Source organism: Pterocles gutturalis, unplaced genomic scaffold (assembly GCF_000699245.1).
Source record: "Pterocles gutturalis isolate BGI_N339 unplaced genomic scaffold, ASM69924v1 scaffold20441, whole genome shotgun sequence".
Taxonomy (NCBI): domain Eukaryota; kingdom Metazoa; phylum Chordata; class Aves; order Pterocliformes; family Pteroclidae; genus Pterocles; species Pterocles gutturalis.
In genome coordinates this window covers 1-12826 of record NW_010100861.1, presented here as the reverse complement: position 1 = coordinate 12826, position 12826 = coordinate 1, and the positions used below count along the sequence as shown (strand labels likewise).

General features: G+C 40.5%; 1 protein-coding gene across 1 annotated transcript; it reads left to right on the top strand.

The window, feature by feature from the left end:
• Nucleotides 1-1228: 1228 nt before the first annotated feature.
• ZCCHC10 (zinc finger, CCHC domain containing 10) lies at nt 1229-9418 on the top strand (the record flags this gene model as incomplete). The annotated part of the gene is made up of 4 exons (XM_010081423.1): nt 1229-1348; nt 1596-1757; nt 5450-5491; nt 8608-9418. Coding segments are annotated over 4 exons (592 nt in total), but the record flags the coding sequence as incomplete, so codon positions are not given.
• Nucleotides 9419-12826: the final 3408 nt, after the last annotated feature.

Sequence of the window (12826 nt, the reverse complement as noted above, 5' to 3'; positions counted from 1 at the left end):
GCCTCTGAGGCGGAGTGCTGCTGGTCTGTCAGGAAACCGCTCCAAAATAGGGCTGGGGTGAGCCGGTCAGCGACGTGGCTGCGGTGAAATGAGAAGAAGGAGAGGAGGGTTGTGAAAAAGGAGGGAAAGGCTCCAGCCCGCCGCGTTTGGTGTCCAAAGGAGTTGGCAGAGTTCTGGGGAAAGGCTGTCTTAGAGGTGGGGGCGCGGCAGGGGTTTCAGGGAGGTGTGTGAGATCCTGTGGTGCGGGGGTTTACCGGTCTTCATCGTAGACTTTAAACAGATTGGAAAATAACTTGTAGCATCATGCTATGATGTGTTTACAGAACTGTGGAAGAGAGGGGGGAAATAAAAAGCGACCTTTGCTCAGATCTGGATATTGCATTCAAGTAATTCAATTCGCTCAATACTAAAGGGATCTGGTTGCAAAACACTGACATTAGGAAAAGCCAACGTTTTCGCTTGTTTATGTTAAGTACAGCAAATGCCTGTATCGTGTTCTCATGTACTACTTTCGTTGGCTTTTCATTTGTTTGTTGTGTGTTTTTTTTTCTTCCTTAGAATAAATTATTTCTCGTGTTTCAATTTTTGGAGCGTGTTTGGCTTTTGTCTGGTCATCAGAGTTGGACAGAATATGGATGACATGGATTCGCTTTCCCTTTTTATTGTTTAGTATAATTTCTTTCCCATTTTCCAATGAAAAGTAAATGGGGATTTCCATGTATTCATGGAATACTTTTTTTTTGAAGTTGTTATTTTATACAGGTTAATGAATGATTCCTTCTATTCCTTGTTATGTCTCTGTGCTTGCTGGGTATACGCTGGGTTGGCCATCTGCCAGCCTTTGCTTCTGGGTTGTGGTCATGGAGCCATGTTAAAAGTTTACTTCAGTCTCGTGCTTTTCATTAGTGTTAAAATTTGTTAGTGCTGATACTGTATTTATTGTAGTTCTTGAGCTATTTTGATCGCTTTCCTGGTAATTATTTATATTTCTTTTAGGGCTTGATCTTATCATTTTAGCTTGCACAGAATTGTTTGCCCTGGTGACGTACCCAGTACTAAAACCCTGGAAATACTGAGTTGTATTATTGTTGCTTTAAACTTCCATCCTGTTCCTGTGGTGAAAGGTCTGGGCTAGTTTGTCGTAGGAAAACATTCACTTTTTTGGTTTTGTATGTTGATGAAGAGGAGGAAGTGTTCTTATTCTGCTTATATGTAACTCTTGTGGCAGAGCCAGAAGAACCAGCAGCTACTATAAAATTGAAAGTGAAATTCAGGTACAGGTGATGATTATGTTGACTGTTGATGTCAGTAGTTCAGCATTTGCTACTTCAGAGGAAAAAGTTTTAAGGTGAAGCTCTGGAATAGAGGAAAAGCGTCTCTCTGTTCCCTTTCATAAATAGGTGATATGAGAATGTTTTAATAAATGGAAATGTGCTTAAATTCTGCATGTATCTGATGTTTGTGTTGTGATTTAAGCCTGGTTTAATCATGACTACATATGCTGTTAAGAATCTGTATGAGAAAAAAACAAATACTTTTCCAATAGGTCGAACAAACTTGGAATCAGTCACTTAAGCAACTCTGCATTTTTATAGGGAGGCAAACAAGCAGCATGTGAGATGTCAGAAATGTTTAGAGTTTGGACATTGGACGTATGAATGTACAGGGAAGAGAAAATACCTGCATAGACCTTCAAGGACAGCTCAATTAGCGAAAATTCTTAAAGAAAAAGAAAAGCAACTATTACTGCAACAAAGGTAAGACTGGCAGAATGAAAATGTCTAGTTCATCAATGAATTGGTAATTTTGTAGATGGTGTCCTAGACTGTTTTCTGTCGTGTTTTCTTCCAGACTATGTGATGCTTGTTTAGTATTGGAGCTGCCTTGTACTTTAAGTGTTATGTGTGCACTCAGGTCCCACAAAATTAAAATGTTGTTCATTAACACCTGCTCATCTGAAATACACTTAAAACTTTTTTTGGTCTGTCTGAAACAAAAAAGTGCAGTAAGGTAGAGTTAAAATAGTTGGAGCCTTTTTTTTTTTTTTTTTTGTAATGGGATGCCATTTCCCCGAATTCCTTGGTTACTTGGTTTCATTTGTATGTGCTAGTACAAGCAGGTTGGTGTGAAGACAGTAAATGTATTTATAACAAAGAAGCAATTCTGTCACTTCTGTTTAGGTTTGCTGTTAGACTGTGCAGTTAAAACCTGGTTGTCTGGACGTGACCTGACAGTGGATCTGTGCCAGCACAGCTTCTGTATGTTGCTCATTATGAGCTATAAGGGTTAAACAGGTGAATGAGAGTTGGATTATTAGGTGCTTTTAACTCTCAAGCATAAAGTAAAAACATCTCACTGAATTGTGTCATTATTCCCTTTTTGACATCTGAGAAAGTGAAAAATACCTGCAGCTAAAAAGAAAAATCTTAACAAAACTCTGCGTGTGGAATGTGATTTCCTTTCTACTTGGCTCTGTGAGCAGTCTTCAATGCTTCCCCCAAGTTTAATAATTGTTTTAACAAGCAACTCCAGATGACAAAGAGAAGAATAATGCAGCACATTAGTTTTTCATGAAATTCCTATGGATGAGGGTCTCTGTTCTGCCACTGCCACTCAGTTGTAGCTGAAGAGTTGTTGCCTCAGCCCAGCTGAGGACAGGATCATTTACAGCCCTTGCAGCTAAAACCGTTGAGGATGTGGAAGCATGCGCGCTGTCGCTGCCACTTGCAGCTCAGTACGATGGCTGTAGGTCGTTAGTGCTGCCAGGATGTGAGTTATGGAAGAGAGGTCACACCTTTTGCTCTGTTACCTTAATGGGGAAATAAAATTGGGTGGTAATCTCTGGCAGAGAGGTCTGATGTGGCTCCGTCAGCCGTTTGAACTCAGGCAGCAGGATGAATCAGAGTGCTGAAATCCTGACTTCAGTGGAAACCCATTAGCTTGCGTTAAGAGTGACATAAAATGTTTGGTTTTGAAATTAATTTTGATACAATAAGTTATTCTGAAGCAATTTAAATCCCCTAGTATTGTAGATGAGAAATCAGGAGTGCTTACGCTCTAAAACCTTGGAGTGTTTGGAGGAGTTCTTCAGAGACTTAAGAGTTTTGAGACAAAGATTGAGTTTAAGACTCAGATTATTTCCTTGTTCCTTTCCTGCCCTGTTGGTGTTGAATTCTGCAGGTTAACGTTGGAGGTTAGTGAATTGACGGGGAAATTGCTCACTGCCTAGCCATTATGCTTGTGTGGAATAGTTTCACGTGGGAGTTACCGGACTGTCCAGTGTCTGTCGTGAATGGAGTTTTTTGAGCTGTAAGGCTGCCAGTCTGCAGTGTGAGGGGTGTGAGGTGTGAAAACTCATCTCATGAAAGTCATCCTTAGATGGGAGCAGTTTTTAATTCTGGTTACATTGGGCTGGATTCATACGGGTTATATTCTAATGCTAAGCTCTCTGAAGCTCCATACCTGTGCCACAAGGCATCCAGTTCTTTAGATGCCAATGTTACACTTCTGAGGATGAAGCTTATTCTTCATGGAAAGAACAGCTTCCTAGGTCACACTTTACTTTTTGTATAGCTTGCTTGGGAAGGTTATTTCTTTCTGCAGAGAAGTGGGGTCTCCTACAGGTCTGCTTCCGAGTACTTGTATCATCATCTTTAAAGAGCTTGTAATGAATCATTAACCAGAGGGCAAACATAGCCCAGTAAGGTTAATATTTACTTTTTGACAACCACATACAAGATTTTTCAGAATTAACTAATTTCAGCAGTTATTCCAGGATCCTTCTATTTGCTGAGTGTTGACCCCATGGTTCTGATGGACATTGTGGAGGTTTCACTTACTGGTGCCAGTAAAGCCCACTGCTTGCCTGCCCTGGAATAGGAGCTGGGAAGGGAGGAAAGGTGAAAAAATGCTTGTTCCTTAGTGATGTTACCGCACTGAACCAAAACCAGGATGCCCGAGTCTTAGTTATGGTTCTGAAGATGGTGTGGTGCCACAGGGAAAATGAGCAGGAGTCATGAAAAAGATTTTTGACGGGCGGGGAATTGACCCCATTCAATTGTGCAGTTCGTGGAGCAGCGAGCTCCTATACTTATCCATACGGTAAACACTAGAGGGAGGCATAGACCACGGCAGCCCGGGTTACAGACATGCTGAATAGGGTCCTGTCTTCTGAAAGGTGCTTTGGGATCTAATTCTGTTTACTCACAGTGACTTCTCTTAGCTGTGAAACACCTGGTGACCTATGACAAGGGTATAAGGCCTCAATAATATAAATAGTAATGGTATTCAGCAATACAGGAGGGATGGTAATTTGGTTTGAAATTAGAAGATCAATAGATCTTCCTCTTGCCCACAAGAGATTGTGGGGTGTGTGGAAAACTCTTTTATGTAGTTATAATATTGTGATACCATACATATGAAAATAAAACCATTTAAAAAATCTCATTTTTCTGTCATACAAATGGCATTGAGTACTTTTATTGAAATACAATCTAGTTTACACTTAACGCTTTCTTCTTTCTACGCTTTTCTGGAGTACATGCATACTGCTGCCTAACTTCTAAATGAAATGTATTTGCAGTTTTTACTTTTATTTCTGCGTATTTAATACGGCTTCCAATAATAGGTGTCAGTCCAGGAGAATGTATCCTGGTTCATGAAAGAACATACAGCTTCCTTATGTACCAGTGGCACATTAAGCATGTTGTACGCATACGATGAGGGACTATTTTAATCAGACATATACATCCCAGGTTGAATTATGTACAGTATACCTGCAGTGCACTGAGAAGAGCATGTGACTGGTACATTTAATAGAAAGAATTTTATTTTCTTTAAAAACAAATAATCCAGAGGTGAAGACTGCTTTAAAAAAAAGAAACACCTCCTGGTGTTTTGTAAAAGTAAGCTTTCTTCTGTGTCATTTACCGCTTAAACTTTCTGTGAGTGTGTAAGTGGGAATCTGAAAGACAAACAGCTGGAAAGCATCAATATAAATTGTTCTGTGTCCTCTTGTACTTGAAAGAAATACATGGTGAAAGCTACAGACTAATTCAGTATTTTATCCTTGTTTCAATCAATTCAGTCCTTGCTAAGTATGGGTTCACAGAACTTTTTTGTATCCTTGTCTCCTTTGCTTTTCCCATCCCAAAATATTCTTGTCTGTATAATGTGAAGAAAAGAGTAAAGAAGAGTAAACCATACTTAATGCAGAAAATTAGAGGTGAATTGTTGTGTCTTTTTTTTTTTTTCTTTCCTGATTTGTAGGTATTGTTGTTTTTCTGGTTTGAATAGTGACTGAAAATAGATGCCAGATGAACTCTGGGTGGTGTGGCTCTGCCAGTGGGATCTCAGTTTTCTGATATGAAACCCTCCTCCACTGTGCTGCTATTTGTTTAATTTTCCTAATGCATTAATCAAAGACATTGTTTTTTTCCCCCTTAATTAGCACCGGAGAAAGTACTGCAGAAAGGAAGACCAAGAAAAAAAGGTATGTGGGGAACGATGACAAACTGCGCAGCTGTTTCAGTGTGTGATCTTGCACTGGGTGTTGTGGCAGGCAGTTTGGAAGGGGTGTGTGAGGAAAGTCAGCACTGCAAACAGAGTTCTGATTTTACTTCTTTTAGCCTGTTACAGGCATTTATATGACAGGCATTTGGAGAATTTCTGCTCCTCCCTGTCCAAACCCTCTAAATTCTTTGTCCTCTGCTTTTCTCCCTCCTGATTGTCCTATGTCTACATGATCTTGCTTTAATAATAAAAATCTTTCTACTTCTGCCTCAAAGTTCATCAAATATATTTTAAACAACTGTGCAAGAATGGCATGCTGTTTTCCAGTCTGTAACCATTCCACCTACCCATCTTCTTCTTTTTTGTTGTTTTCATTCCCTTCTCATAGCAGCTCTCTCTTAAGCCTTATCTAGAGAATTAAATAAAGCATCTGAAAAAAACCAACCCCAAATCCAAACAAAAATGCCCAATCCCAGACCAAAACAAAATCCAGGAACTAAACCTCCCCCTCCCGCCCCCAAGTTCTAATTTGAGCCAAGAACTCTTTCTCTTTTGACATTATTTCCATTTCACTTTGCAGTAATGTTTTCTTGAGAATCTTAGCTCATAAATTAACTGATTTCTAACCATTGTAGTTCAGACCTCTTCTTGCCTCAGCTGTCTCATATGCTCTAGTCTACTTGGCATAATGATTTTCACAGTATTTGAGTTCTAAACCACTGCAAAAATGAAAACAGCAAAAGGATTTATGGTGGAGGGGGTGGTTTAGTTACTTTTTCTTTAAAACTCTTCTAGGTTTGAATTGCTGTCCTGTTCTTATGGAAGCACCAAATCCATCAATATAAATTCCTTTCCAGATAGTTTGCTATCTATATTTTTATTATGATACAGGAAGAATTAAATGCAGAAAATTCAGCAAAGTGTTACCATTGAATATATTTATGTTCCAGATTGAAGAAAAAAAAAAGGCAAAGGTGAGGGTTCTGGCAGTAGTGAGCACTAACCTTTTACATAGTGTATGTTTGTTTTGATATAAACAGTAATAAGTAAGCTACAGGCTTAACCAGAAAAACAGGAACAGGCGAAACGGCTGTTGTACAATCTTGTGACCTCAGGTGACAGAGCTGTCTTCTGGGTGCCTCTTGGCTTCCGTGTTCCCATACGGCATGTTTTGGTTATTAATTGAAAGCCCACTTCACACTTGGATCACATCTAAATCCACCTGTCTGAAGGGTACAATCATGTTCTAATTCACTTGTTTTTCCAGGCACCCAGCTGTGATTGTGCCTGAAATTGCAGATTCGGTTTAAGTATCAAGTTTGAAATCAGCTGGGCTTGGTAGATGATTGCAACAGAATTAGAAAGGTCAGAAAGCCTCAGAGAGGGGTGATAAGCATGTGGTAGCAAACGCAGCGGTTGTTCCACGATTGGTGCATGGAACATACAAGGTATTAACATTTGTGAACTTATTTTGAGGAGAATGAATGCGTGTCTGCTGGAGAAATTTTGTGATTTTACAGTGGTGTAGTAAACCCAAAGATCTTAGACCTACCAATCTATAGCCTCTGGGTTGTCACCTTACCCCATCAGGACAAGGAGTAGTAGTGATTTTCACTTGTTCCCATCTCTGTCCTCTTTCCGTAATTACCAACAGGCCGCATCTTGCATCACCTGAAAACAAGTGTCTGCTTGTTCCTTCTCTCGTAGATCGGCGATTGCGTGCCTCTAGGAGAAGCAGTATTAGGTGCTATATTCTGTGAGTGGGTTTCAGATTTTCACCCAAACAGTGCAGGTCCACGGACTGCTCTTACGGATTCTGTGAAAGGTGATTAGGAAAAGAAAGTTCAGTCACGGTTATTCAGGGGATCCTCTGCCCACATAAACAGAGCTGCACATCTAATGAAACTGGTTAGATTTAAACTACTATTCCCATATTTTTTTTCTCATTTTAAGGCTAGTTTTTCACAAACAGTAAATCTGTATTTAACCAGCCCATATGGATTTATCTTTAATAAATAGCCATTGTGTCTGCGGGCGCAGAGATAACAGATTACAGATATATTCTAAAAACCTCAGTGGTTCATAACTTTAACACCGGCATCCCGATTTGTCGGCTGGCATGACCATGGCTGATACGATGAAAAAACATGACTCCTACTTTAGTAGCCTTAACATAGGCATTTCCCGAGTTGTTATATTTAACCAAACCCTATGATAAGAAGTACTCCATTCATTTTCTAATGGAAAGAAGATTATGCATTACTATATCTAGCATTTTTTGCATGCTGTTTGGTTGACTTGGTGGGAAGTGGGGTGAATTAGTACCTTTACACTTGGTTTGGAGAAAGGTCTATGGGAAAGTTGAGTTGTACTTTCTCGGAATTCATATTGCCTTACTTAATCAGAGACCTTGCTCTTGAGAGCAACAGCCTCAGTAAGGGCTAAAAATGATGAAAAAAAATGCAGAGGATAGAGAAATCCACTTTGCTGCGTTGATAATTCTGTCTTTATCCTGGACTGTTTCCACCCATTCTCCTCCACCCTGAAAACACATCCTGTAGTGGCAGGTAATTTGGATTCTTTTGCCAGGAGTAATCTAAGAACAGTTTCCACTGAGTACAGTTCTACCATTTGTGAAATCACTGATGAAACTTCCACCGACTTTTACATTGCCAAAATTTCACTCCTTATTACAGCAGTGTGCTAGGGAACCGATCTTTGTTAATCTTTCCCTGAGGCTTTAATAGTACAGGACATTCATACTGCTCCTGCAGCCTTGTTCTTCTACTTAGCAAAGTCAGTAGAGACGCTTGTCACTGCTATGAACAAGATCCTTGCGAGATTTCCAACTTAATTTTTTTTCTGCAGTCCTGTTGTGGCTCACTTTGTGTACATGGTGTCACTCTGCTGTTGCTCAAATGTCCCAAATGTATTTGATCAGAATCGGAGGGGTGAGGATTTCTCTTAGATTGTCATGCCTGGAAACTTTCAGGCCAAATAACTGATCTTTGGATTACAACACAGTATAAAGAACACTGTGTAATGAATGCTGTCTCTAGCGGGCCTGTTCTCATCTGTGTATTTGTTTTCTTTCAGATCTAAAAGCGTGACCAGTTCCAGCAGCAGCAGCAGTGCCAGTTCGGCTAGCGACTCCTCCTCTGACAGTGAAGATTCTTCTACCTCTTCTTCTTCTGATGATAGTGACAGTGATGAGAGCTCCTCTACTTCCTCATCTTCTCCATCCTCAAGTAGTACTTCCTCCTCTTCAGAGTTCGAATCGGATTCTAGTTCCTCCAGCAGTAGCAGCAGCAGCACAGACAGTAGCTCTGATGATGAGCCACCAAAGAAGAAGAAGAAGAAATAGTGTGGTACGGTGTAGAACTGTTGGTTAGTGAAGGATAACGCTCTTCAGAGATGTTTTGAGCACATGGTTGCCAAACAGTTTAACTGGTCAACATTTCTACTGCTAAAACTTTCTAAATGTTTTGCATAGTTGTTCATAGGACATGAAAGGTATTAAATGGCAAGTGAGACTTACTGAAAGAGTATTTTTGTGGTTTATCCTTTTATGGAAAATTTTACTTTTTTAGTTCAAAAATCTATCATCAGATTTGTTTATATGAGCAAAGGTCCAGTAACCTGGATGTTTACATGCTGGAAAGCAAAAGCTTGTTATTGCAGATCATGCTGTGCATCATATGCTCCTATTCTGTTTATGACAGCTTCGCTTACATTTACAAAATCCTCTGAACTCTTAGAAGCAGAAGTTTCACACTCCTGGCTGTAGAGCACTGTCATTGTTGAGACTGAATGCACAAAGTTGCACACAGAGGGCCTTCCATCTCACTGTTAACAGATGTATTATATGCTGCTGAGCTTTTTTTTTTTTCCAATGGCTTTTCCTGATGCTTCCAGGTCGAATCTTAACTGCAACATAAAACTTCAAATAGTGTTCATTTGTTAGTGATCAGTAAACTACTTGTACTGTACAGAGGCTTCAGTCCTTTCAGCTCCCCTGTTTCCTTAGCTCATGTACCTGTAGTATTTTTTGAGATGCAGAGTGTCTCTTGCAGCAGGGTCTGTGTAAGAAGGAGGAGCAGTGCACAATGGAAGAATTAAGACTGATGCTGCTTAGGAGTTTCATCTTTGTGCCTTTTTTGTAAATTAAATGTATCCTAGTGAGAGAAGGGCTCGAGTGGGTGTTTTTCAGAACTCCATTAGCTTTCCATACAGAATGCGGTCAGTAAAAATAGAGAAACAGTAGTAACAAACGAAAATGGGCGCTATTTTCAAAGAGGAAGGAAAGAGGCTGTTTTCCCTGGATGCTCAGTAAGAAAAGGAGTTGCCTTTAAATAGAGATCCTAGAGGAAAGTGTTTCCCTTTTGATATTTTTGCAAAAATTGTTGTGTAATGCAAGATTACCAGTCAGTGGTGTTGGGCACGTGGTGACTGGCATTATCGTCTGCAGTATAATCAGTCTGTTCTTTTTCTGTAATAGTGTGTACGTGTCTGTGAAAATCTGGCATGGGAGAAGCAAGGTAGTGCAAAAAAACCCCAACCAACCCAACAAAAGCAAAATCCCAACATACTGCAGAACAATTGGTGCTGGTTGCAAGTTGAAAGTTATTTGGGTTTTTGGTGGATTGAAGCAGTTGGCATTAGTATTTTAATGTGTGATGCAGTCCCCTAAATTTCTTATTGTTGGAGAGCCCTTTTTTGGGGAGGGGGCATCACATGTGAAAGAAGTCCTAAGTATCTTGGTTTAGGTAAAATATAGTAACTAAGCTATTTTTTATATTTTTATGGAAAAAGTAGTGTGTAGAATTCCTTTTGAATAAACTGTGCTTATTTAAATGTTTGAAATATGTATGTTGTGTGTGTTAGTCTGTAATTATTCCTGTGTTTTACAGAACACTCTGCAGACTGTAAATAAAATTACCAGAACATTGTTTAAGTCGTCTTGAGTGAATGTACCAGTTAATGGGAAAGGTTAATAAATTATTAAACAGCAGTTGCTAAGTTCATGCTTACTGCAAATCCAAATGTGGTACGGTAGTAGTTAAGCTTGTGTGTGGATTTCTAACAGTGCAGGGTTTAGGGCCGTCTCGGCAGTTCAGCAAGCCGTGTGTGATGACTGAAGGAGGTGTGGTGGCCAGCTCACTGTCTGTGACCCCTCCATTGCAGGGGGACAGCTGGAAGAGGGGTGCGCAGCCCGTCTGGGTGGGGATCCCCTGCTCCAAAGAACACGGGGTTCAGCTCAGCTGGCGGGTGGATGTGCAGGAGGGTTGTGATGAGCAACAGGCGGTTGTTCGGAGGGGGGAGGATGGGGATTGATGGAGATTGAGGCTCTTCTGCCTTTGCCGTCCTGTGAAGACCATCCTGTACGTTCATTTCTCTAGTGCTGCCGGTGTTTGTGTGGAGATGGTTTGGTCAGAAGCATGTTGATTCACACCAGTGTATTGCTTCTCCCCATTGTCTCTGCCAAGAAAAGTTTGAGATTTAGACAACTATTAAGTACTAAAGCTTTTTTTAAAAAAAATCTTTAATTTCAAAGACAATATTTTTGTTGGGTTTTTTTAATTGCCCTTTCTGTTTAATTTGTCTCTACATATTCTTATTTTACAGAATAAAACCCACCAGCCTGTCAAGAGCCTTGCCAATTCAGCTTTCCTTAGATCACATCCTGGTATCTCCCTGGATGCTTTGATTCAAACTTTTTTCAACAGGAAAGGTATTTCTTTAATTACTGGTTTCCAAAGCTCTAGGTTAAGTACAAAAGATCATTATTTTTTTTTTTAACTCGCTGGTTAGGAATTGTTATATTTCCCAAGCTGTTGCCCAAGACCTCTGGAGCCCTGAACAGCCTCAGTGTAATTCTTCCCATTACAAGTAAAGCTGCCATTGCTAATTGAAGGGGAAGCAATTGATGCAGTCTAGTGGAAAAACAGCCGCAGGAAAGGCATCACATTTCAAGGAGAAACACTGCGAACTGCTGGGAGAGCAGGAGGAGGGAGTGACAACTCGATCTCAGTCCAGGCCTTCATTAAATCCAACATCTGTCAGTCAGGAACAGGTTTTTGGGTGCCCTCAAGGAAATTGCATTATACAGTTGCTTGTGGATTGATTTTTTTTTTTAAGGGAGGAGTCCTTAATAAATACGACTTTTGCTATCAAATGGATTTGTTTTATAAAGAAATGAGTCAACATATCTTCACCCCATGGGTTTAATTTGCTTTATGAAATTATATTTATCCAAGCTGTGCCTCTGTCAGCTGTGTTCAGAGCAGATCTTCACAGCCTGATTCTGTTAATTGAGATCTGCAGGATGGGGGGTTAATACAAAACCATAATACCAGAATATAAGTTTGACTCTTGAGATGTGGTATATCAAAAATGTCCTGGGCAGGACGTAATTTTAGAAACATCATTGAAACCTGATAGGAACAGGGGTTTTTTATTATTTTCTGTGCCTTTCTGTTCTTCATAGCAGTTAGTTTCTCAAAGAAGCTGCCCTGCCCGGATAGAGGAGGGAGGTTATGGGTGTGTGTAATTCTCAGGTAGGTCAGGGTTCTGCCCCAGCTGGATGGTGTTTGGCTGTGGTGCTGGGTGTATTTTAGTGCCACAACGAACTTCGGATCTAACTGCCAGGGAACATAGTGAGGGACTGTTTGAGACTGGCTCTAGACTTAAAACTATTATTGTGTCTTTTTACAGCATTTGTGTATGAAGGGTCTCTGCAATCATACTGTCAGAAGCAACATTTTTAAAAGAAGATTTAGATTCTGGAGTTTGTTACGCTTATGGAGAAAAAAGGCTGTGTGGTGGTTTTGTTTGGGTTTGGCTTTTGTTTGTTTGTTTGGTTGGTTTTTTTTACCTTTCTGCTGCACTTGTGTATTTCAAACAAAGTATTACTTTTAAAAATATGAACCCAAGGTAGAACCATGTTCTGGTACATTTCAGTATATGTAAGATAAGTAGGTTTTGTTTAAATTCCAGATGTTTATTCAGTACAGCTGTAGGTTTTTCAGGAATAGCCTCTAAGGGAGATGATTTTTGGTGACATTGCCGGTGTAGCGGGGTGGCTGTGGGGGTCCCGTGGAGCCACTTGTGCTTCGGTGGCTCAGTCCCAGCCGTGTGTGCCGCCAGCTGTGCTCGGCTCTGATGGTTTGGGTCAAAATTGGGCAACGGAGCCGCTTGAGGAGACGAGAAACGGGGTTTGATAGAAACCTGCGTCGCAGGGAAGGGGCTCGGGAGCAACCCCCGTCCTGCAGCGGGGGTCAGCAGCGGGGAACGACTCGGGAACAATCAATTCCGT